The 26,424-nt window shown below is 46.3% G+C and overlaps 1 protein-coding gene across 12 annotated transcripts in view; it reads right to left on the bottom strand.

The window, feature by feature from the left end:
- CELF2 (CUGBP Elav-like family member 2) overlaps window positions 1-26,424 on the bottom strand; it is a 527,290-nt gene that overhangs the window by 103,387 nt on the left and 397,479 nt on the right. For all 12 annotated transcript variants that reach the window (XR_007153807.1, XM_047865599.1, XM_047865602.1 and 9 more), the window contains one exon: window positions 14,161-14,243. Coding sequence is in view for 11 of the 12 variants with exons in the window: in XM_047865599.1 (XP_047721555.1) it covers window positions 14,161-14,243 (83 nt within the window). In the remaining variant the exon portion in view is untranslated. The remainder of the gene's footprint in view (window positions 1-14,160; window positions 14,244-26,424) is intronic.

The following is a 26,424-nucleotide window of genomic DNA, read 5'->3' as shown; positions in this document are numbered from 1 at the left end:
ATTTTCTGGCAGGTCTTTGAGAGCTGATGGGACGGAAAACACACAGTTGCCCACACAAAGATACTGGCGAACAAAAGACCTCCTCATATGCCGTTCGCAGCTTTACCTCCTTCCCGACCTGTCCCAGATGCTCAGGTCACCCAGATCCCTTTTAGAACGTCTGCAAGGAAATCTGGGAAGGTGGCAGCATCTGCAGTGACAAAGGAGCTCCGCCCTCTTGAACACCGAGGAAACCTATCGATTCCGCTGCGGGAGGTAGGTGTGCACACACAGTCAGTGTGGTCTTTAAAGCGAACTGTGATCGATTCCCAGGATGGCGGTACTGGTGAGGACTGTTCCCGCCAGCACACAGGCCATCGCACTGTGCTGTGCACACACAGTCCCCGGGATCTGGTGCAAATCCAGGTACAGGGAGAGGCCCGAGAGTCAGCACAACGAACACAGTCCTGACGGTTCCGGGGCTGCTAGCCGCGGACCAGGCTCTGAACAGCAAGGCTACCTGTACTTGCGGGAGGGTCATCAGCAGGTGCGAGGGCTCCCGCACAGCCAGATGAGCAGGAGGAAACAGGTTAATCGCCACCACCTTACTCTTGGGGCTTATGGCGGTCACTCTCCAATAGTGGTTCTCGAACCTGAACACTGGGATCACCTGGAAAGCTTTAAAAATACTCTGAGAGGGGCGCCTGGGTGGCGCAGTCGGTTAAGCGTCCGACTTCAGCCAGGTCACGATCTCGCGGTCCGGGAGTTCGAGCCCCGCGTCAGGCTCTGGGCTGATGGCTCGGAGCCTGGAGCCTGTTTCCGATTCCGTGTCTCCCTCTCTCTCTGCCCCTCCCCCGTTCGTGCTCTGTCTCTCTCTGTCCCAAAAATAAATAAACGTTGAAAAAAAAAATACTCTGAGAGATTCTTCTTTAATCTGCCTGAGGCATGGCCTGGGCATGTGTCATTTCAAAAGCTCCCCAGTCGGGGCTACTAATCACAGAACTAGCTCTAGATGCAAATGGACTCAAACTTAGGACCACTTTGGTTTTTTCCTCATCCCTTCTGTAAAAATTTGTCTAGTTCCTGTGTCATTTTAGGTAAATGGCCAGGAAGAATATTATGACTATCAGAGTCTTTTCTCAGAGGGTAGAAATGAGAAAAGGAATCACCACGCTCAGTGGCCTCACATCATACAGTGTAATGTCACCGACAGATGGGTCGTAGGGGCCCTGAACCGCTGCTTCTTTAAGTGACGTGTTTGGCATAATCTCGTACAGAAATCGAGGGGGCCTGAGACGCTGACAAGACCAAGAGGCTGGGAGTCGGCAGATACATGTTGCTGTCCCATCCCGACCTTGCCACCGAACTGTTCTGGGCTTTTGCTTCCTCATCTGTCATCTGAAGGGCAGCAGTACTATCTCCAAAAAAACCCTTTTAGCTTCCACAGTCCATGACCTCTGACGAAATAGGGTCTATTTTCCTCAGCATGCCCTCTCTTCCTCTGCTGACCCAGAGAACCGCATTCAACTAGACAGAAATCTACTGAGATTAGCCCCAGGATTTCCTAGGTCTGGGACTCTGATCTTCCTTACTGATGATATTTAGTTTTGGTTAATGACCTCCAGGGGTTTTACATTTGGGCAATGCTGAGTCAGGGACAGTTTGGGCAACACAGTGATTAGGATTCTCTAATAAATGCCTCAGAGGCACGTAATGACTTTTGGTAGGAGTTGTGATTATAGTTAACGCCTTCCATGAGCTGCCGAAGAAATGTTAAGATACAACTCATCCAAATCTAGGCTGAAGCGCCTCTTCCTATTTAAATGATGGCTTATAAATATTAGTAAAAACCATCAGACACTCATCACGGAGTAGGATTACAGGTGAAGTTAAGCTGAATCTGAGGGCAGTTGTCTTTCACATCTCCTTGTATCTGGATGGAAGAGGCCAATTATTAGACGTAAGCGACACTCAGTGATTTGTTAGAGAATTTTTCCTCTAATAGCCAAAAGTATGCCCTTAAATTAGGAATGACAGGCTTCTCACTGAAAAGGCAACCAGAGTGGGAAAACAAATTATGACTCTCTGTTTTATTATTTATCTAGCCTTTTATTATTTCCATGAGCTCAGGCGTATATAAAAACCCTGGCATGGTGCCCAAGATGCAGTAAGTGCTCGGTACACGTTAACTATTACAATTAGTTTTATTAATCAAACATCTATTGCTATTCCGTTAAAGTTACCTCAATTCCAAAAGTCACTGAAAAATACCAGTCACGTGGAGAGAACATTTACAAAACCAAAACTTGCCAGAAAGATACTTCTGGAGTTCTAGAACTACTGTTCTGAATTTACACCCGCCTGCGGTAATATGGGCAATGGCAGCAATTAGCTTTCCATTTCCTGGTCTACATGACTTGCTGACAGCCGGTCTGCTTACACTGGACCTCACGTACCACTCAGCACAAAGCATCTGGCACAGTCGCCTGGTTTGCATTCAAATATATGCTTTTCTAGAGAAATTAAAAACCGTGTATGTGTGGGCAAGCGCACAAAGCGTGGAATTTGACAGACTGAAATATACCCTAGTGGCCTGCGGTCACTCAAGTTCAGTCTTCAGGGTGGAGGTGAGTTTCCAGGGAACCTGTTCTTCACTTTGACTTGGGCCTTCTGGCCCCCGAGGGAGGACTTGGTGGCCCAGAGATCACAGAACTCTCGGTCTAACCCCACGTGCTGTCACACGGCATCCCGGCTCTTGCTCCCAAGACCAGGCCAGTGGGGGATGGGGGAGGGATGTACCACCAAGTCTCCACGACATGTCCACATACCTACATTCACGTCAACACAGCAATGACAGCACGACGACCGGACAGAATTAACCACATGGTTTACCCTAAATGTCTTAGTCAACACTGAGCCTTTGGTCCTAACTCACCTCCTGACCAAGGGAGAGGACAGAGCAGGTGGGTGGCTGGGGACGGAGAGAGAAGGGCACCCGAGCTCCCAGGACACGAGGAAAAGTGCTGCGCTGACCCAGTGTCCTTGCCGGACTTTGCCAAGGCAGAGAGCACGCGGCTGAGAGCGCGGCCGTGGGGCTGCTGAGGGGGCCGTGTAGACCCCATGTGCAGCGCTCACTGGTTTCCTGGTGCCCTCGTCTGTGGCGCGGGGTCTGGCCCCCCGTTTCCAGAAGCAGAGATAAGGGGGTAGGGCTCAGCTGTTCTTGAGAGGCGTCAGGGCTCCTGGGGCAGCAAGGCGCGATGATGGAGGGCGGAGAACTCCTATTTATCTCCCAGTCCTCGTGCTCGGCCACAGCCTGCCGGCTGTCCTGCCGCTTCCTGCTTGGTGTGCTGAGTAACAGGGTTCGTGCCTGATCTTCCAGGATGAGCCGGGCCCCGCTCTGCCCTTCCCCTTCGGAAGGACACAGAGCCAAGAGATGGGGGGCGGGGAGGCCAGCTGGACAGAGCGGGGCATTAGGATGCAGATTGGGGACTGGGACCGAAAGCCTGGGGATGCAGATAAAGCAAGGCGCCCTAATAACATGAATGTTAATGAGATGGTGTTGGTAAAGCTGCACTCCTCTGAAGAAAGGTGTTGCATTTATAATCATTTTTGCAAAGCAGTTCCTCTTACAGGAGTGACCGCCTTTGATCCGTAGCTCCTTCCTGGAGAGCCTGGGACCAGGAGCCTCCAGCCCAAGACAGGAGCAAATGCCTGGCCACACCCGCCCAGCGACGTCAGCGGTCTCCGGCTGGGCAAGAGGGCAGGGCTCCGCATCTCTGGCAGAGCTGCACAGCACAGTGCCCGGGCCCCATGTGGCATCAGGACCGGCTCTGGGCGCCAGCTGCCTTCTGGGGAGGCCCGCTTAGCGAAGCACCAGGACCCGGGTGCCCTGCCTCTCGGGCGAGCGCATCGTGAGACGCCGCTAGTTGTAGGAGTAAAAGAGCTGAGGATTTAGATCGGTTTCAGGACAGCTCCAAAGGGAGCAAACGTGGGCATCCCGAGCTTATCCATGCGGCAGTGGGAGTGCCGAGAGAGAACACCTGCTCTTGGGGGTCTCCAACGGCGGGGCCCTTGGCGTCCGAGGTCAGACTCACAGTCACCAGCTGTCTGACCCCAGACAGGTCACTCTTGAGTTTTAGTTTCCTCACCAGCCAACAGGGCCATAGGACACAGACCTTGTGGAGGTGCTGTGACAATGCAAAGAAATATAGTCACAGAGCCCTCACGTGGTGCCTGATACGTGAGCCATCAATAGACAGTCACTTTTGCAGTGGTTTGCATTGTAGTGCTGTGCTGGCGACCCAGGTCCCACTCCCTACCCCCTAAGACGTGGTGAACATCATGCCTGATCCAGGGGCAGGGCCAGGGGTAGGCGGCCGTGCTACTGGGGAGATTTAGCAACGGTGGCTTCTAATTCTAGTGCCGTCACTGTTGGCTAGGGGAGGTCAGAGGAGTTAATTTAATCTCCCGGTGCCCCAGTGTCCTCCGTATAACAAGGTGAACGCTGTCAATATAGCACCCGACATATTTCTAGAAGGGACGACAAAGAATACCATAAAGCCATCTACAAACACAGGCGATTCACTCATCCATGTGAACTGGGGACAGGAATCAAACAGATGCAAGAAATCCACCAAAAATCCCGAAACCTCATTAGGTTAAACACCCTTACTTATCAAACTAAGGCTGTAAGCAAGGAATTAGAGGGACTTGTTAAGCCTTCATCGCCTCTCCCTCCTTCTTTGTTCCTTGGGAAAAAAATTGCGAGTGCTCAGCTCCCTGTTGGTTCTCAGCCAGAGGGGAGTGGGAAGCAGATGTCCAGAGAACCTCAAAGTGGGAAGCCAAGCCCCGAACGGGCCAGATGAGTCTATGTAAGGTACAGATGGCTCTTGGACAATGCGAGGGTTGGTGCGCTAACCCCCTGTGTGGTCAAAAATCTGTATGGAACTTTGGACTCCCCCAAAACTTAACTACTAATAGCCTACTGTTGACCAGAAGCCTCACCCATAGCATCAACAGACAGTCCATTAACATATATTTTGTATGTTCTCTGCATTATATGTTATATTCTTACAATCCAGTAAGCTGGAGGGAAAAAAGGGCCATTGAGAAAATCATAAGGAAGAGAAACTACATGTTACAGTTTTGCTTTTCTAAAAGATAAATCCACCTGTAAGTGGACCCACACAGTTCAAATCTGTGTTGTTCAAGGGTCAAGTGTAACTCTAACACTACTAACAGATACCTGAAGCAAGTCAAGTCCTAGCTGTCGCCTGGCTACCCACTTGGATAAACAGGCAGACAGAGAGAGATGTACAGAGAGATGTTTTTCCTTAAGCAGGACATTACCGTAGACAACGCACGGGAGGAAGACTGGTCCTACGAGACTGCAAAGGACTCTGAGAACCACTGAGTCCAACCATTTCGTTTTTGCAGATGAAGACAGGAAGGGCTTTCAAGAGTTCTTAATGACAGGTGGGGAAGGGGATGACAGGACAAATATGTGTTTTGACTACTGGTGGGAAGAAATGACAGTCAGGAACAATAAAAAACGTGAAAGAGAACATCTGTCGTGCTGTCCCTTTTCTGCAATCTCCCACAGGCACTGTTTATTGTTTACCTTTTCATCTTGGAGACTTTGGGTAGGGAGAGCCGTAACGATATGGTCCTGAGGTACTGCTTTATTACCAAAACAACTTTAATAGCTTATGTCACAATACTAAGGAGACTTCCTGAGCACCTGTGCACAGTCACAGTCTATGGCTCAAATGAGCGAAGGATACATGAAACTTCTTTCCCTCCTTGCCTCCCAGTGGCCGTGGCCAGCCTGCTTCCCTTGCGCTCACCAACCTAGATGTGGCCCAGGCGGGGTTTCCAAGACTCCCTCTGATCCTCATGTCCCTTCCCCCAGCTCAGCCGTTCTCCGTGTCTTGGTGGGTGGGTAAGGACCTTGGGGCTCCTGGGAGAACTCTCTCCATACGCACCCTCGTCACATACTTTTTCATGGCCTGGAGCCTGAGACTGAAGAACTGGACAGCCCACCTCTACTGGACACAGTCCCCTGAGCTGTGCCCACCCCACATGTGACGGATTCATGGTCTGTCCGGCACAACAGTAATATTTTCAGGTGATGAATTCTCATGGGGACTGCATCATGCTCCCCGGGAAAAATCTGGACTACTTTCCAACTTTAAAAAAAAACAAAAACATGTCTCCTGGTGGTGTGAGCTCGAGCCCAATGTTGGGTGTAGAGATTACTTAAAAATAAAATCTTTGAAAAAAGTTTTCCCCTTTCATTTGATTGTCACAAGTCCTTTCCTATGCAATTCCATCCAGACCTTTAATCCAATTCATGGATTTTCCCTACAATCTTCTTTTGAAAGCTTATCAACCTCTAATAGAACTGAGATCTAATAAGTGAACTTAATATTCCCAATGTAGTCCTGGGATATCAGAGAGAAATGAGCACCTCTGAAATCTGACTCTTGTTTCTTTCTGCCACTGTGCTATCCTACTGTGGCCTCATACGTTACCAGTGAGACCACAGTGCTGCTCAATGACATGGGGCAATTGTGCACCCCTGGCTGGGCCCCTGGGCTACGTAGGTTGCACGTATGCTTTCCTAAGCCCTCACAACAGTCCTGGTAACGAGGGAATGCAGTTGAGCCCCTGCACGGCATTCCACGGAAACCTCATTATCAAAAACTGGTGTAACTGCTCCCTGTTTTAACCCCATGCTACGTGGGCTGCTCAGCTCAGTCACTTTCAACATTTCACCACTGAGGACCCCTCATGAATTTTCTCCCACAGATTTCCTTGTATCGAGCGGGCCCTATTTTAAAAGTCACTGTTTTTTGGGGTGCCTGGGTGACTCAGTCAGTTGAGCATCTGACTCTCGATCTTGGCTCATGTCATGATCTCACGGTTTGTGGGTTCAAGCCCCACCTTGGGCTCCGTGCTGATGATGATGGCACACAGCCTGCTAGGGATTCTGTCTCTCCTTCTCTCTGCCCCTCCCCAACTTGCGCACGTGTTCTCTCTCTCTCTCTCTCTCTCTCTCTCTCAAAATAAATAAAAGTAACTAGCTTTTTATTACAGTTAAAATCAAAGCCATAGGTCAATAACTGCCAATCAAAGCTACTGACCTGACTGGCTGCCAGCCTAAAGCAAAAGCCTTGGTGAGGTGGCATGTAAAATGTTACGGTGGGTGAAAGAGGTTACTTCCAGTGGCCTTTTGTGAAATATTAAAATATGCTTTCCCAGACCCCTTGCGATTGGCCTCCAGACTGGGAACCACTGGGCTTGGAGTTTCTTTCATCCTCTGGCTTGCTTTCTTTCTTTTTCATTTTGAGAGAGACAGACAGAGAGTGAGCAGGGGAGGAACAAAGAGAGGGAGACAGAATCCCACACAGGCTCCACACTGCCAGCACACAGCCCAACGTAGGGTTTGAACTCATGAACCATGAGATCATGACCGAAATTAAGAGTCGGATGCTTCACCGACTGAGCCAGCCAGGAGGCCCTCATCCTCCAACTTTCTGTCTCAGGCCCAAAGCAATGAGCAGCCCAGCACCCCTGCCATGCCTGCCTGAATCCCATGTGGGCCTGATTCTGCAGCTTGAGCGCTTCTCCTCCACACTGGCTTAGCTCCAGTTGGTGGCTACAGCCCTGGGGAGCTGCCCTCTAGGCACAACATGGCACTCTCCATCACAGTCCCTTACAAGGTCATCTTAAAAAAAAAGTTCTGGGGCATCTGGGTGACTCAGTCGGTTAAGCACCTGACTCTTGATCTCAGCTCAGGTCTTGATCTCAGGGTCGTGAGTTCAAGCTCCGTGTTGGGCTTTGCTCTGGGCATGAAGCCTACTTAAAAAAAAAAAAAAAGTCCTCACTTTTTGTTTAGCTTTCATTTCGGCAGGACGAAGTGTTCTGCTAAGACAGCACCGACAGCAGGGGAATAGTTGCTTTGGGGAAGTCCTGGAAGGCCAAACATTTCAGCCCAGGCCCAGTCCCGCAAATGCAAATCTGAAGAATGCACACCAAATGTCCCGATTTACACACTCCACAGCACACACATTTTATATGTTGGGTTGCGACCCCAGAAGAGTTCACACCTACAGAATCTGTCAAGTAGAAACAATGTCTTCTAAGCACATTTCTTCAGGGGCTCAGAAAGCTTTACATACATTATCTCATTCGGCGCCTACTCTTCTGTTAAGAAGGTGGAAGGCAGGGATTATCACCATTAAATGGTGGTTCTCAAGTACCCTCGCACATGCACTATGAATTAGCCATGAATCCCGATTCAAAGCAAAAACCAATCAACAGACAAACAAACATGAGAATTACACAGTTCATGAAGCCTAATATAAGAAAGGTGACTGCAAAGTAGTTAAGAGTATGTTGGCAGGCCAATTAAAGGGGGGGGGGCGGATTTTAAGCTATATCTTCCTGGTTTTATTTGGCTGAATTAATACTCACATATGGATGTGTGTGAATATATGCCCATCTTAAGTATATAGAGACATACATACGGGTCTGTGTAGAGGATACAAATTCTATCTCACACACACACACACACACACACACACACACACACACACACAGGAGTGCAGAACACAGCAAATCTACATTCACCCTCTATTTTGGAGCACTTGGAAGACATGTGGGCAAAGGTGCCATTTTTGGGAACAAAGGTGGACTCCTTGGGAAACACTTTATGAAAGTAGCTCATGTGGGCATGAAATATCCAAGAGCTAGTTATTAAACCTTAACCAAGTACAGGCATGGTGGCTGGCTTTGTTTTTGGGTGATTCAGTTATCAACAGCACGGTTGCTACTGTATTCCCTGGTACCCAGAACGGTTCCTGGCAAACAATAAAAATTCAGTAAATACTGGGGCACCTGGGTGGCTCAGTCGGTTAAGTGTCCGACTTCAGCTCAGGTCATGATCTTGCGGTTCATGAATCTGAGCCCCGCATCGGGCTCTGTGCCGACAGCTCGGAGCCTGGAGCCTGCTTTGGATTCTCTGTCTCCCTCTCTCTCTGCCCCTCCTCACTCATACTCTGTCTCTCTCTCTCTCTCAAAAATAAATAAAAACATTTAAAATAAAAAAATTTCAGTAGATATTTGATGAACCAGTGTATGAATGCTCTGTTCTACATGATAACATGCTTTTGAAGACTTATCTCTGCTTATGTAGACATTTTGGCGGTGTCTTCCTGTTCTAAATAAATGGCATCTGAGACAAAACTTTATCTAGCCTGGTCTAGTTAGGCTTGGATTCAAATGAGATGGTTTGGTGGGGGGCACGATTTTCATGATATGATGAGATGGGGTTGGAGGGATTTTACGACAGAAATCATGACGATGATGGTAATGATAAAATAATCATCATGGCTCTGAGCACAAAGGCATTAAATACATATTAATAATTAGAAGAGGTGGTTCAAAGAAAATGAGTACCTCAAAAATGCATTACAATGGGCAAATTGAATTTGGTCCCAGTGAGAGCCAAGCTGTTCTGCTGGAAGAATATTAAACCCCAGCATTCTGCTCTTAAAGGACACAGGGGGACAATTCTATGGAGAATTGTGTGGAAGGCCGCCTGGCAGGAAGGAGAGTGCCTGCCCGCGTAGGTAAATGATCCCTTCCAGGGAAGCCAAGAAGGGGCTCATTCACTTCATGTGGGTGAACACACCCGTCCCAAGAGGCAGTTTTATTTACAGCTTCTTCCTACTGGATCAGCCTCATTTGTTTTTATATCTCCAATCTACGTGGAGCCCTCGCTCACACTCCAAGTGTTCTTATAAAACACCTTTCGGTAAGCCACCGCTGAAATGGAATGCTCTAAACAAATGTTCTCTTAGGGCAGTAACACCTTACTATAAACTGCATTTAATAAAACTGGTAGTGATTCTAAAAAGAAAGGAAGGAGGAAGGCATAGGCAGAGAAAATGTCTGGAAGACATTTGCAATTAATATTTTACAAGACATTTAGATTCTGATTCCTCCTTGCTGTTAAAATTTAAGAGCTTTTCCAAAACTGTATTCCTCTCTGTTATTACATCCTTAATTAAATTAATTTATACAGTGAATGCTCTAATGATACTGCTGTAGGTTTTCAATCAGAAAGCCTTACTGCGAGAGACAATATGTTTTAAGACCTTGAGAAAAGAATAACGTAAGGCCCAGTGCTGTCACTGGCATGGGGATATTTGGTCCTGGACACGTGATTATTGAAAAGATCGTGGTAGTTTTTCTGTGTTTCGATTAAGGTCTTCACTTTATTTTTTAATTAAGCTAAATTAGGTCAGTGAACACAAAATGAATCTCTCAAGTTGCCTCTACAAGGATTTTTCTCTCTGGGCAATACAATGGCAGACGATGACATTTCTATTGACTAATTCTCTCAGTTAGGTTGTGCCGTCCTAAACAAAAGAAGCTATGTGTTAGCCCGACGTGCCAAACTTGTCAAGGCAGAGGCAACCAAAATCTGTCCGGGAACACCAATGGCTCAGCTGTAGAAAAAGTCAGGCTAACAGTTCTGCAGGAAACACACAGGTTCCCCAAGAAGCTCTGCCTGTGCAGACACACGGAAGGTCTTCTCTTCAGGTGATGGAAGTCTTACTCACTAGGCATCTCAAGGGCTGGCAGACAGGCATGCAGGCATAAACTGCCACAGCTTAGTGCCTGCAGCTTACTGCATACAGTAGGCACTCAATAATTATTAGTGTTTTGTTACTCTAATGAGATGTCAGGAATAAATAAAGGCAGCGTGCCTGAGATGTGATCTGTTGCCTAAGCGTCAAGCCTCCATTTCTAGAGGAGAGCTGGTCACGCCAGGGAAATGCCATCCAGAGGCTCAGTCTTTGCTTCTCCCCGTGCTGAGCTGTTGAATTTGCTCCCTATTCCCAATACTGTATTTCTAGGTTTATGACGAGCATTTCTTCCTTAGTCACATGGCGTGAAAAACGTGTCCTCAGTGACTCTGCACTGTTGAGTAAGACCCTGGTCCTTCACCTCATCACCCGTCCTCTATGGAAAGGGTCTCTATGACCCGTACACGGCACGAAGGAAGTGTGCCTTCCAATAGAAATCTAAGAGCAAACACATTCAACTCAATAACAGACGGTCCCATCAGCACTTTGTCCTCTGCCATACTGAGTTCTTTGTTTCTCTCAAGACCCAAAGATGGTCCCTAAATACCAATCAAGTTTGGTTGCATGATAAAAGTTCCCTATGATACATAACATCAACTGCAGAAGAAAATGAAACAGGGGGGTGGGGGGGGCGCGGAAACCTCAGCGCTATTTGATCTTGTTTTCAACTGAAAGTTTTGGATACTTTAGAAAAAAAAAAAAGGCATCAAGTGCCTTTTTAATGGACTTTATCCGCACGAAAAATGATTACAACCAGAAAAGCTTTAAAGTGTCAGCTGGTGATGCATTTTTCTTTATCCCTTTTATTTTTATTCAGAAAGAAATTGAAGGCATATGGCAAAGTGCATCATTAATTTCTTATTAATTTCGTAATATGAAGGCAACCAGTTAAAATAGTAGTGCTACAACTTTAAATTACCGAACTCACTTGGTATTTAATGAGAGATTTAACACAGCAGGGTTTCTGTTAAATTAAGTTGTGCCTTCACATCACAGTGGGAAAACAGGTGTATATTGGTTTAGAATTATGGAAATGTTGACTAATTCCAAGGCTTGTAATCAAACAGCAAGGCACCCTGTAATATTTTTTCCCCTAAAATAAGCATTAATCTTTCATGTCTGGTCCCCCTGCCTCCTGTCCACCAAAAGCTCACAGCTGAAAGGAAACCACTTTCATGTTCTTCCTATAGCTGTTCAGGGTGATGTTTATCAGATAAAGATATACATAAATGCAAGATGTGAAACCCCGTTCCCAGTTACCTAATTTGAGGTGTCAAATGTAGCTACAGTGTGTGCACTGTGAAGGCTATCAGCCTACAAATCAGACCTGTCTTCTCAAAATTTCCATTTAACCTGCCCGAAGTCATTGGGCAAATGAAACTGAACTGGATGAAAGAAAACCAAAACAATCCCCAAACCATCTTTTCCAACTCCAGAGTTCTTGCCCTTAATAACATGTCTCCAACATCACCATTCCCGACTTTTGCATGTAGAATTTTTAAGAAGAGAAAAACAGATAGATGCACCAAAAAAAAATTTTTTTTTAATACGGAAGATGCTACTTGTTTGCTAAGAAAGGGTCAGAATAAGATGTCCCCAACAGAGGCAGACTTAGTCCCTTGTATGTTTTTCAACATGGCTCACTCATCATATTGACTCTGGGTTTCTTGAGAGTGTCTTCACCTATAAGGATGGCATACAGGTAGCTGTACAAGTTTTAGTGGAGCAGATGAATTCAAATTACCCAAGCTTTGCATTAGTTTAAAATAGAATACGATTTGGCATCAATATACCCTAAATGCTAAATAAATTCATCATCTCAAGTATTTTTTTAAAACATACCTAGAACGGATTTTGTGTACGGATTACTATAAAGTATTTCTTTTCAAAAGCGGGAATACAAAGTAGCCCTTGGGTTTGATCAGGAGACTGAGAAATTTAAACAAGAATATCCTACAGTTGGCCGAACCAGTAAATATTTGCCTTGGTTGCTTCATTTGAAAATGTGACCAAACACTGTAACCTCCTAGAATTTCCATTGGAAAAAATATTTCCATTTATAAGCAAAATAAATACTTAAATAATAAAATTATTTCAAATAATACTTAGGGGTGCCTGGGTGGCTCAGTTGGTTGAGTGTCTGACTTCAAGCTCAGGTCATGATCTCGCCATTCACGGGCTTGACAGCTCAGAGCCTGGAGCCTGCTTTGGATTCTGTCTCCCTCATGCTATTTCCCTCTCTCTCAAAAATAAACATTTAAAAAGATTTTTTTTTTAAATAATACTTAAAAGTCATGGAGCAAAGCACTGAGATGTACTAAAAGCTGCCTTACTAAATAAAACCACTTAAAGGGTTTGAGGAAGAAGTCGTGAAACGGGGACAGAGAATTCTGGTATCACATGCTTGCTTTTTTGAATCTTCCACTATTTGATTTGCTCTAAGGGAAAGGGAGAAGCCACAGTGGTGTGACTGAAGACCAGGGTTCATAATTTAGTACTTTCGGGTGACTAATGTTTTGAAAACTTTTTCTTGAGTATCTTGCCGTGACAAATCCCATGAAATTTTCAATGGATCTAAGGTAGCTAAGCAAATGCGTGTGTGTGAGCTTGTGTGTTCGTGTGTGTCTACAGAGACAACGAAACGACAGCTAGAATTATGCCCTGGAAACATCGCGGACACTGGGTTATCTTTCTTTTCTTTTGATCAAACCAGAGTTCAATAAAATCATTATTGTTCTGCTCACCACACCTTCTTCATTATAACCAACGCACATTGTCACGACAGTGAATGAACTCATCACTGATATTTGGGTCAGTGGGGAAAACACCAAACAGCCCAGGAACTTTTTACCAGCATGCAATAAATAACACTGCCATGAAACCCCAGAAATAATGTATTCCGATGAAGCAGCTATACACAACATCAGTTCGTTTCTTGTCAATTGTACTAATCGTCCAATATTACCAGGAAGGAAATGGCAAAAAATTGTTAAGCTTTGTATTTTCCGTTCTCTATCAACACGAAGTCACAAATTAGGCATTCAAACATTGACTTTGTTGTTAACCGCCACTGACTGTTGAGAAACCATGAGGAGGTTTAATATTATGGCCATACAGGGTACATTTTGCCCTTTCAAAGGAAAATCTAAGACTAAATTTCAAAAGGGGTTCCTGGTGAGTAAAAGCTTTTCCTTTTCCATCTGCTTCTGTCGTGTGTATCGGGTTTTCTTTTTCCCCCCTTTTAAAATCTCAGCCCACCCAACACTCTTTGGCGGCCGCTGCTGCGCAGTGGGGTCACTCTGATTTTCTAACCAGGGGACATACTATTTGAGAACTCTTTCCATCAGCATTAATGCCAATGCTCCTTTATGGGTCGGCCAGCTGCTTTGGCTACTGCAGGGGAACAGAAGGGTTAGCACACACTCCTCAAAAGACCAAAGTCATTTTTGCCACTAGAACCTTCAGTTGAAAGGACCATTTTCAAGCAATAAAGTGATTTTGGTACAAAAGTAAACCGACTCACCCCAGGTAAAGTTTTAATATTGTGCAGTGCATTCTGGGCCTCAAGTGCAGCTTTTCTTGTATAAAATGTTACGAAACAACAACCTACAGAGAGAAATGAAAAGGTTTTAGAAATTTCTGTGAGTGCTTTGCTTAGATATAATGGAGACTACGGCGAACAAATAATCTACTTAAAAGGATGCACAATTTAAAAATAATCAAGTGCATGAGAACAGTAGTAACATCTAAAGCATTTACCAATGCCTTTCACCCAAACCACATTTATGAGCTTTACCCACGTTGGAGACCAATTCATAACTCTATGCACCAACTACCTGGAACACAGCTCTTCAGGAATGAGGGCAGAAGTGGTGGCTGACGTGTTAATGGGGCGTGTGTAGCGAGTACAGACGGAGAAGTGTTTAATCACAGTGACAAAGGCAGAAACTTACAGCAACTATAATTTCCTGAAGGGATATTCTAGAACGTCACACTTTTGAAACACTCTCTTAAACCCAATACTTTAGACCACTGGATTATAAGGTTCTTCAAAGCTGAAAGAGTGCTTTATTCCTTATCTACACCATGGTATCATAATGCAAAGGTCCATATGAGAGATACTTAGTTTTTGTCGGCCAAAATCAAAGACTATTTTAACCAGTTTGGAAATTTAGTTACAGGACGGGTGGTCACGTCTCCAAACATCTGTTTGGACACACTGTCCCGTGTATTATTAGATACGGCTATAGCACAGCAACGGGCAACCTTCTGATTCCTTATTTCCAAGAGCTGATGGGAGTCCAGGCTGAATGCCCCCCCCCGCCCCCCACCCCGGAGAGGCCAGCAAAACCCCTCTTCCTAACCAACGTTCTCTACCAAAGAAAACGGTGTGGAAGCCTTAGACCATCACTTCTGTCCTCTGAAGGATGGCTGACCTCCAACCTGTAGCTAAAGATACTGGTTAAGGTAGCTGCTTAAATCGGATAAAGAAACCAGTTAACGATCTGTTCATTAGCATACAGTTTCTTAGCACAATTAGGCTCAGGAAAAGGGAGTGGACAAAATCTTTAAAAAGATTTTGGATGGAACTGGAAGGTATTATGCTGAGTGAAATAAGTCAGAGAAAGACAGATACCATATGTTCTCACTCACAGGTGGAGGGGGGAGGGAAGAGGAAAAAAAAAGTTACAGAGAGGGAGGGAGGCAAACCGTAAGAGACTCTTGGATACGGAGAATGGACTGAGGGTGGATGGGGGATGGGGGAGAGAGGAAAGTGGGTGATGCGCATCGAGGAAGGCACTCGTTGGGATGAGCACTGGGTGTTGTATGGAAACCAGTTTGTCAATAAATTATGTTAAAAAAATAAAAATAAAAATTGAAAGAAAAAAGATGCTGCCTCTGAGCGGTCTTTGTAAGCTGGACGGAGGAAAAAAAAAGTGGGGAGACGCACTCATGAAGACTGTAAATATTTCAGCCTGACTGCACTGAAGGGTCCTGAAGCATGGAGTCACAGAGCTGGGGCGGGCTTTGAGAGGTGCTCGTACACCAAGCAGAGCAAGGAGCATGAAAGAAATGCGTAACTGAGGCATCGAACCTCGGTTCTGTTTTGGGGACCGAGGGGGGTATGGCAAAGAGCTGGAAAACATGGCACAGCTGAGAGCAGGGGGTTGGCATCATAAGCCAGCAGAAGTTCAGAATCATAAATTGGCATTCTGGTTTTTCAAAATAAAGCCTCATTCAAAATGGACAGAAGACATGAATGGACATTTTCGAAAGAAGACATCCAGATGGCTCACAGACACAGGAAAAGATGCTGAACATCACTCCTCATCAGGGAAACGCAAATCAAAACCACAATGAGATACCACCTCACACCTGTCAGAAGGGGTACAATTAACAACACAAGAAACAACAGGTGTCAGCAAGGATGCAGAGGAAGGGGCACTCTGTTGCACTGTTGGTGGAAATGCAGACTGGTGCAGCCCATCTGGAAAACAGTAAGGAGGTTCCTCAAAAAGTTAAAAACAGAACTACCCTATGATCTGGCAACTGCACGACTAGGTACTTACCCCAAAGATACAAAAATACAGCTTTGAAGGGGCACATGCACCCTGATGTTTACAACAGCATTGTCAACAATAGTCAAGCTATAGCAAGAGCCTAAATGGTAAATCGACTGATGAAGGGATGAAGAAGACGTGGCATACAACGGAAAATTACTCAGCCATCAAAAAGAATGAGATCTTGCCATTTGCAATGACGTGGACGGAGCTAGAGTGTATTAGGCTAAGCAAAATAAATCAGAGAAAGACAAACACCATATGATTTCACTCATGTGGAATTTAAGGAGCCAAACAGATGGATGTATGGGAGGGGGATAAAAGAGAGAGAGGAGGAAACAAACCATAAGAGACTCTTAACTACAGACTCTTTAAAAGAACAAACTGAGGGCTGATGGGGGGGGGGGGAGGTGGGTGGGGGATGGGCATTAAGGAGGGCACCTGTTGTGAGAGCACTGCATGTTGTATGTAAGGGATGAATCTCTGAATTCCACTCCTGAAACCAATATTGCACTTTATGTTAGCTAGAATTTAAATACAAATTTGAAAACTCACTCAAAAACGTAGGGGAAAATAAAGTGCAGTTCCATTCCTTCAGCCTTCCTAAATACATCTACGATGCTTCCTCCTCGTTCGGAAAAGAAATTTGGAAACTTGTTGCAGATTTGATTTTGTTTCAGTCTACTGAGATTAAATATACAAAACCTCACCTTCTAGAGAAAGCAGAAAACAATCACAGCTTCCTGGCACTCAGACCACATGCATCCAAGGATTAGGAACTCCTAAAATGTAGGCATTCATTGGCACAATGGAAGAAAGTGAACATTATGCAGTTTCTTGAAAGAATCACAGACAGGGGCGCCTGGGTGGCTCAGTTGGTTAAGTGCCCGACTTCGGCTGAGGTCATGATCTCACAGCTTGTGAGTCCGAGCCCCGCGTCAGGCTCTGTGCGGACAGCTCAGAGCCTGGAGCCTCTTCAGATACTGTGTCTTTCTCTCTCTCTCTCTCTCTGCCCCTCCCCTGCTCACACTCTGTCTCTCAAAAATAAACATTAAAAAAATTAAAATCACAGATGGACAGACTGACCATTTTTATTTTTAGTGTGCTTTTCGCTTCAGCTATTCTGACTTCTTTGACCAGAGTTATGTGGCCTGATGGCAGATTTTTTGTTTTTTAACAAAACTTTTTCAAATTAATGAGTGGCTTTGGCTTCAGTGGCATAAAGTGAACCCAAGATGAGCTATAGGATGTGCTTAGGATCTAGGAGTAAACTTTTTTTTTGTAATTTTTTTTCAATGTTTATTTTTCAGGGCAGGGGGGAAGGGGCAGAGAGAGAGAGACACACAGAATCCGAAGCAGGCTCCAGGCTCTGAGCTGTCAGCACAGAGCCCGATGCGGGGTTCAAACTCATGAATGGTGAGACCGTGAACTGAGTCGAAGTCAGATGCTTAACCGACTGAGCCACCCAGGCGCCCTGGACCCAGGAGTAACTTTAAACAGGGAAGTCAAATCCCAGCTTCCAGCAACCCACTATAAACACCTAAGAAGAAAAAAAAAATACCAACTATGCTTCACTGGGCTTGCTAGAGTAAGAAAAGCGCAGAGAGACATAACCTCTGCTTTCTGAAAGCTCCTAAGAGAACCTCGGTAACGCCTCCCTCTCTCCCTCTCCCCGTCTCACGGGCTTACAACGTTGGCTGCCGGAGAAGGGGCAATGGGGGAGGCCCCTGACTTCAGCCTTGGTCACCAGAGCTTCAAAACAGAGGCAGAGTCTGATGCTCTCAAGCAGACAGGTTTTGGGAGTGGGACACTTAGGAAAAAGGCTGAGGGGTGGAGTGGAAGGTGTGAGGCTGTAAGGCTCGCCAGGAAAGAAGGCAATTCAGAAGCCGAGGAACACAGGCCAGCGTGGCCAGGCTCAGAGCTGAGAACGGAGTTCATTCTGGCCCACGGGGACCGTGGAAGGGCAGGGGCCCCGAACACAGACAGCTGAAGCCAGTAAGATGAAAGCAGTGAGAAGCACGATGATCCAAGTGAGTGAACCCCATGTGTGGGGCCAACGGGAAGAGCTCAGACCAATGCGCGACGGTCTTGGGAATAAAGAAAGCTCTCCTGCCTTTAACCCTGCAACAGAATCCCTACGCCTTCTCACTGCCTGCCATCCACCAGGAAGGTGCAGTTCGTTTCCTCCGTAAGTATTAAAATGCTGCCCTTGGGGATGGAAACATCTAATCGCTCCCAGCTATTTACAGGTTAGTATGAATTTGGTTAAAGCGCTTTCCTTTTGAACGACATTCTTAGTGAGCACAAGGTGTGTGTGGGTGTGGGTGTCACTGTGTGTGTACAAAGGGCAAGTCTGAAGCTGATGTCAGAGTGATGCGGCATCGGGAGGCAGAGGGAAAAGGAATGGGGAAAGGAGCCTCATGTCCAAAAGGGGAGATGGGAAGATACCCCAGATCTCAAACACTTTCCAGTCTCACCCAGGGCCCACTCTGCCAGTACAACTGCTACGGTAAAATCAGGGTCACCTCAACAGACCCCCTTCAAATTGTGCATAGCTCTCGCCTCCCTGACTCTATATCCGTTTAGACAGGAGTTTTTAGAGATTACGCCAAGATAAGCTATGCTTCTCGTTGTAACGCACAGAAGAACATCCTGGCTAACGTGGTGATCTGCTTCCCGACCCCAACCCAACAGCGCAGGCCCCTCAGACTCCACTAACAGACTTGGCACCTTGGGAAAAGGTGTCCCATCTCCAGATGGGCACAGCCCCTTGCCATGGCCCAAGGCTTGGTGAGCGGGGTCCGGGCTGAATTTCTGCCTCTACCTGTGGTCTCAGCTGGGCACCCGCATGCAATGAACAATCTGCACAATCGTGGGGGTTCTGGGGGAAGACGTTAGGATTGGGAATATCACCCCAAGATTCTACTTTTGGTTTCACACATTTGGGTTCCTGAGTGACTTAGACAGAAACATCTTACTTCCTCTGTACCTTAGTTAGTTTCGTTACCTCTCAATCAGTGAATAAAAACCAGGTCTGCCTCAACTCCTTCTCAAAACAATGTGGCCATATAGCCGAAGTGTTCCATTCACAACACATTTTTTTTTTAAAGTCAAAATTATTCTTTGCTTGCACTTCATTCAGCATGCATACTAATTCACTGAATAAAAACAGTGTTTGATTACAGTTATCTTAAAATTTATGGTATGTGGAACTACAAATTTAAGTAGCCCCCTTAGATACAGCAATGTGTGGTTATTCCCCTCAAGAGACACTAGTCTGTATTAATCCAGAGTAGAAACGTGCTTGAAAGACTCTCATTTCTGGGAGTACCCTCCTGGCTAACAACCATAGTCTTTTTTCCTCCATCCACCACTTGACATGCCCACTTGAAATCTCAGATGCATTGACCTGCACAGATTATTTCAACCAAGGAAGGGAGAGATATATTATTTGCCCTGATGTGGTCATTATCATGGCAAAAGGGCCGGGGGCTACTAAAGATCCCAGAAAATCCATGAAGGTTCAACAGAGTTGGAATTTTCTTTCTTGCCTACCCTAACTGGATGTACAGCTGTTAAGGGAACCACCTGTCTCTTAGATTTCCCCATGCCAGCTGTAACTCAGGTCTGAAATTTACTGGATTCATTTTCAGGTCAGCTGCAGCACCAGATGGCTTAGCAATCCGATTCGGGGGATGGACCTCCCCCCTTTAGCCCATTTCTTTTTCAAACACCCTTGTAAGGTGGGCAGTTAAACACCGACAACGGCCACAGATGCCCTTCAATGGTCAGCGGCTGTGGCAGGCACCAGGGCAGATGACCCCTCAGGGGTCAGCATCACTCTGGAATGCCCCTCTCTCCCTGCCACCGGTGGCGGTACCAAAGACGGTTCTGTTCCATTTCAGAGATGGGAAGTGACCTGGCAGGTGCCTCTGGGGGATTAGCAGAGACTAGCGCAGTTTGATGAGCCAGGTGCTTTGGCCACGTCTCCGCCCTCCGGTTTCTACTCAACGCCGTTGAGTTGTGCTGTTTCTCACGTTTCTTCCTTGTCCATTTCACACAGTCTCACACGCACGTAGACTGTACAACTCTCGCCACCTTTATCCACCCATTCAGGGGTCTCTGCCCGTAGCAGAAATTTTGAAAAGATAAACATGATGTTCTGCCCACAGGTTAATTTATGGTTGTCCCATGTTAACAGGGTTTTTTTTTTTCTTTTTGACAATTCATTGTATCAGTTAAGAGCTCTGGATTTAAGAGCCCCCCGCCCCCCAAATAATAACCCACCTTCCATGGCTCTATTTATTAACACCTCCCCATTGCTCCTCACCAGGGCTTTTTAAATTCACGGCTGCAATAGGTTCGGTGGTAAAACTTGGGAAGAGGTTCCAGAGCCAAATACCAGCGTGCCAGGCTCACACAGAGCCTAACATGTCCACCAGTGAGGACTCCTCTACTGATCGTGAAGAGATGCTGAGGAGTCTGTGCACATCTTGGGGAAGGGTAATGCAGTAAAGCTCACTGGTCACTCACATCTCCCAAGGAATTCACTCTGCTGCTTCACTTTGGAACATCCAGGAAAGCTGCCAGGAAGGCCACAGAAGATTAGCTTTGATGGGCGAGAAGGTCTAGAAAGATCTTGGGGTGCCGAGTGCCGTCTATGAAGGCTGACCCGCGCAAACCTCATGGTGAGCCTCTGTGGGTGGTCAGTGAGCCCCAAGTGGACACTGGGCCCCGAAGGAGTGAGTCAGGCGAACTAGGGGCCTTTGGCCGCCCCGATTCCCACAAGTTGACAAGGCTAGCAATCTGATGGCATGTGTTCGACGTGTGAAGCAATGTGCAATCAGCATTATAATTGTGCAATATGATTAGGCATCTTGTCTCGGAAGGTGCGGGAGGCAATTCCCACAGAGGCTAAGTGCATATACTCCAGACAGAGTAGTTGCTGTCTGACTATAACTCTTCACAAATAGTTTCTGCTGTCACCCAGAGTTCCCTCAGGTACATTGCCAGCTTAATTGCAGAATAATTTGAGACACTGTGAGGAGGTTTTTGTTGTTTCCAAAGATAAAGCCCCAAGCAAGACAGGCCAATGGTATCTACACACACACACACACACACACACACACACACACACACACACACACACACACACACGTAGTGTATTTAAAATCATAAAGACACTCAACTCTACTGAAAGGCTTTAATTTTAAATGATCAAGTAGATTTATCCTCAAAGAAACCATCTGGATTATCACAAATCTTTTCAAACCACAGCTGTTTCTCTTGAAAATCTTTACTTGGAAACTCTTGGTAATAACACTCACAGGGAAAAAAAAAATGCACTGCTTATGTAGACATAACCACTTTATATCATGGCTTGCCCTGAGTGAAACAGCACTGTATTTATATTCTTCAGTGTGGAGGGCAGTGTAGACACAGCCCTGGGGAATGATACCAAAAAACAGATTAAAAAAATTTTTTTAATTATTTACTTTTGAGAGAGAGAGAGAGAGAGAGAGAGAGAGAGAGAGAGAGAGAGAAAACGTGAGTGGGGGAGGGGGATACAGAATCCGAAGCAGGCTCTAGGCTCTGAGCTGTCAGACAGAGCCCAATGTGGGGCTCGAACTCACAAACTGTGAGATCATGACCTGAGCTAAAGTTGGATGCTTAACCAACTGAGCCACTCAGGTGCCCCCAAAACCAGATTTTAAAACCAGTTCTGCCCTTAGGAAAATCGACAACATACTCGCTAAAGAAATTTCCTCTGAGTTTTCTGAACCTTTCCACATGAGGGGGAATGACTAAGGGTTAATGCTGTAGAGATGCCATTTTAAAAAGGCAGCGTTGTCTTTTAGTCTAAAGTATGGATGATAAGGCAGTTTTTACTATAGAACCCAGCCTTAAAGATGGGAGGTCGGTGACTTGAATGGTCTTCAATTATTGAAATAGTCACTTGTCAACCCTAGGGTTGAAGTCTCAGACCCCAGGCCCACAATTTACACTCACCATGGCACAGGGAGCCAGCCCTCTGAGAAGCCCCTCATGACTCTCCTGGAGCCACCAATCTCCTGGACTGAGGAAAATGCTCCTTGAAAGGCACTCTCATAAATGGGAGAAAGGGCCTTTCTGGAATGTTCTAGTCCTAACTGTTGATTCTTTTTTTGATGCTATTCTTTAGTAACATCTTAATATGGAAAATTGTGGAACATTTTCTGAAATACATAACTCTTTCATATTAAGTTATTATTGCTGAAGAGTAGCATCATGATGGAAGAAAGAAGGCAAGGAAAAAAGTAATTTCCCACAACTCTGGCTAAGCTGATAAAATAAAAGTATTTCATGTGTGGAGCTTAAGGTGTTGTGCACTGAACAACTGTCTCCCCACGTGAACTCCATCCGTGGGGTAAAGAGCAGGGGTTGTCCACACCTCCTAGGCCATTCAACGTATCAAACTTACGAAATTTATCTTTCTAAATCTAAGCAAATAAACCCTTGAAGACAACTGGAGAATGATCACCTGATGACTGAACACTATACTTATTTCTTTTAAAAACAAAGTTAACAGTTCTGGCAGACAAATTTAGCTCAAGATATATTCGAATTCAGGACATCGACAAAGCCATCATGTTGTGAATTGAGAACTCTTTTAAAGGCTGCCTTTGAATTCTGAGGTGCCCACAGATCAAGGGACCGAAGGCCCTGAAAGGCTAAATTAGTGAACCCGCTATGTTTTTTTCCCCTTTCTGTGAATGAAGCTCTCTTTTGTACACACATTTGTAAGCAAAACAGGTGCCCGCTTTACACAAGTCCCCTCAATTGGGATCTTGGCTTCTGGTCAAGTCGGTAGCACACGGTCCAGTTTAAGTCAAAAGAGGACAGAGTCCCCATACTTGATTCCCTGGGTAATCTATTTTCTTCAATCAATTTTAGCTTCCATAGAGAGAATTTAATACTTTTTTTTCAGAGTCCAAAGGTTGTTGATCTAAGTGGTACATTTTGTGCTCAAGTAAGTGTTCCACATGCGGGAGGTTTAGATTCTCAATCACTGGCCTCACCTTTGCCAAGACCCCCGACTTTCAGTTTCTACAAAGCAGTTAAAGGTTCAAAAAGCCCCATCAAAAATCCCCTGAATTAAAATTTTTAAAACTTAGCAATGACCTTAAAGAAAAAAAAAGAGAGAGAGAGAGAAGTAATTTTCCTGTGGCTGGAAGGTTGACATTTTGCATCTTGAGGAAAAAGACAATGACAGAATGTCATTCTTCAAACGGAAGCAGACGCGAACCATTACAATGGAGGCGAACCAGTACCCTGGAGAGGCAGGCATGTAGCCCTTTCCTCAGCCGGAAGCCCACCCACCAAGAAACAAGTCCCCAGTCAAATGCAACATTGTTAACTCATGGCCTCCAAGGTCCTAGCTGTTTGTTCCCTCTCAGACCTCAAAATCTGGCTTGCTTTAGGGGAGCTCAAGATAGGACCAAACCATTAATGCTCTAATTTCACCAGCTACCTTGAAAACCCAGCCCCCTCGCTGAGCACGTTTACGTGCTCCTGTGTGCGAATTCCTTATGGCAGCTCTTCTGGACGTGGGTGTTGAACCAGGCTGGCTGCAAGGACAGAATGAGAGACATAAAGTAAAGGAATAAAAAAAGCAGCAATATGGGGCGCCAGGGTGGCTCTGTCAGTTAAGCGTCTGACTTCGGCTCAGGTCATGATCTCACGGTCCGTGAGTTCGAGCCCCGCGTCGGGCTCTGTGCTGACAGCTCGGAGCCTGGAGCCCGCTTCGGATTCTGTGTATCCCTCTCTGCCCCTCCCCCGCTCATGCTCCATCTCTGTGTCTCAGCAATGAATAAACGTTAAAGAAAAAAATTAAAAAAAAAAAAAAGCAGCCATCAAAGCAAACATTAGGTAGCTATGGGAAAGACCTGCAAGAAAAGACACGAGTTTTGTTTCGCACTCCCCTCCTTTTCTGCTTTAAACTCAAAACTAAGGGGGAAAAAAATCAGAGGACGTTAAGGGGGCACAGCTTTCTATGGGCTTCGGTACCGTCTCCTCAGGGAATTTTACAACCAGTTAATGCTAGTAACTTGCCTCTCCGTCACCCCCAGAGGTAGTTAACAGACTACCCACAAGGGGCTAAGAGCAAAGGCATAACCATCTCAGTCACTGGGGACTGACCGCACTCTGCGGTGTCCACGCTGATCATCAGGGTGTGCTGTCAACCACCTGACGGGCTCTGCCTTCCTCTGAGACCCCCAGAACTGCCGCAGCCCGCTTTCACGGAGCCAGAAGTACCTTTTTAGAACCTAAACCTTCTGTCTGAAACTTCAGCCAGCCTCCCGAGACCAACTTTTCACCCCCGTCTATCTAAGAGCGGGACTTTCCTCGCTACCCAGCGCAAACGCCACATCCTGTAGCAATCAACTTTTAACGGAACCGTATCCAATCAGCTTCTCTTTGCGGAGTTTGAGCGAACTGGTGCCCTGATGTAAAAAAAAAAAAAAAGGCTTACCACCTGGCCATTACCTAGGAAGCAGGGGGCCACCGCCGCCATTCTGCTCTCGGGGAGGGGGGGGACCCCACCGCTTGGATCGCCAGGTGCAATCCCGAGGGAATCCCCTGGGAACCTCAGGGACAAAACGGGGACAAAGCATGGCCGGGTGCCTGGGGCAGGGATTCTGCATTCCTGGGAGAAGTGAGAAGCGAGAAGCGTGACTCACGTCCCCAGCAGGGTTACTGCTCTACAGCGTGACTCACGTCCCCAGCAGGTTTACTGCTCTACGACAAACTTGAGCCGGCCGTTCAACCCGAGGACAGAGAACGTATGTCACCCACTCCGCACAACCCCACTCCGCACAACCCCGCCCCGCTGCCCTCAGACCCTGCACCTGACCCGCCGTGACCACTTTCTGTTAATTGGCCACAAGATCTAGGCCACCCCCAGCCTCCTGCTGTCCTGGGGACCTCACCTGGAGGATCCGTCTCCTGGTACCCCTAGGAGTACTCTCTAAATCTTCTGCCAAGAAAATGGAGGGTTCTTTTTTTTTTTTTTGACCTAGATTAAATCTACCGCATTTTTAAGCCTTTTGGGAAAACAACTGAGGAATGTGCACAGCTTTGTGTGCATTGCAACGCTTCCTCACCATTATTATGTAAATCCCAGCAAGAGCACTGCAGAGACAGAAAAGACATCAAGGGCAAAGTTTCTGGAATCGGCTCTCTCTCCCTGTCCCCGGGCCTCTGAAAAAAAACCCACTTGTGTTAGACCACTTCAAATGTGTAACAGCTGCAAAGGTATCTGAAGAATTTTAATGTCACCTTTCCCCCAGATAGGCCCATCACCGCATTTAGCCGTTTCGCAACCGCTCCCACGCTAGGCAAGGGAAGGCCAGAGGCCTCGGCGCACGTGCTTGTCAACGAGCCATGGCGGACAGGGCGGAGCAAGCAAGCAGCCTCCTTTGTGGGAGAATGTCATTAGATCTTGGGGATGCAAGGTAAGAGGCAAACTGCACATTTGGTTACGTTTTCATTTTGAAAAGACAAATTCTGGACTTAGAAGGAGGACCGTAATTTTTCTCTAAAGGTAAGAAAAAAATAACTTTAGGTTGAGTCTGATAAGCCAACTGGAAGGCCACATGGGAGCAGTCTCCCTAAAACCGGTGTGACTGGCCGGGCAGGCCTCCTCAGAGTTTTGAGGCAGCGATGGGCCCCCGTGGGGACGGCAGGAACTGTTCCTTCTCCCGGGACCCAACGAACAGAGATAACTTCACACGAGGAAGGCATCCCGGGGTTAAATGTGGTAGAAGGTAGTTCTAGCTTGAATCCAATTAAAAAGGATTTAGGTTCTAAAGTACTGAGAGACCTCATTAAAAGGAAGTTTCTAATATAAGTTTATTTCGTAGTATGCATTCTCTGGAGGACAGGATGGCACTGTAATTAGGAGCCTAGTGGCAATGAGAGTAAGTTAAAATCATGTCTGTTTTCCTAGGATTCTTGACTCAGCACGCTGGGCTACACGATGCTTTGTGGCCAGACCAGCCTCCCAAGCGTCAGCTTCACGATCCTGCCTCAAGTGCGCTCACGGACACCTCGAGTACAGGCCCCTTGTCGTTAGCCTGAGTCAGATAAAGCGCGGCTCAGTTCAGCACTCATCTGCAGCATCGCCATATTCTAACGTTTCACGGGCCTGTGCGAGGACCTGTCTCAATCTGAGGTAGAACCCAAGT

This window comes from Prionailurus viverrinus, chromosome B4 (assembly GCF_022837055.1).
Source record: "Prionailurus viverrinus isolate Anna chromosome B4, UM_Priviv_1.0, whole genome shotgun sequence".
NCBI lineage: Eukaryota > Metazoa > Chordata > Mammalia > Carnivora > Felidae > Prionailurus > Prionailurus viverrinus.
This window is presented reverse-complemented; position numbering and strand designations above follow the sequence as displayed.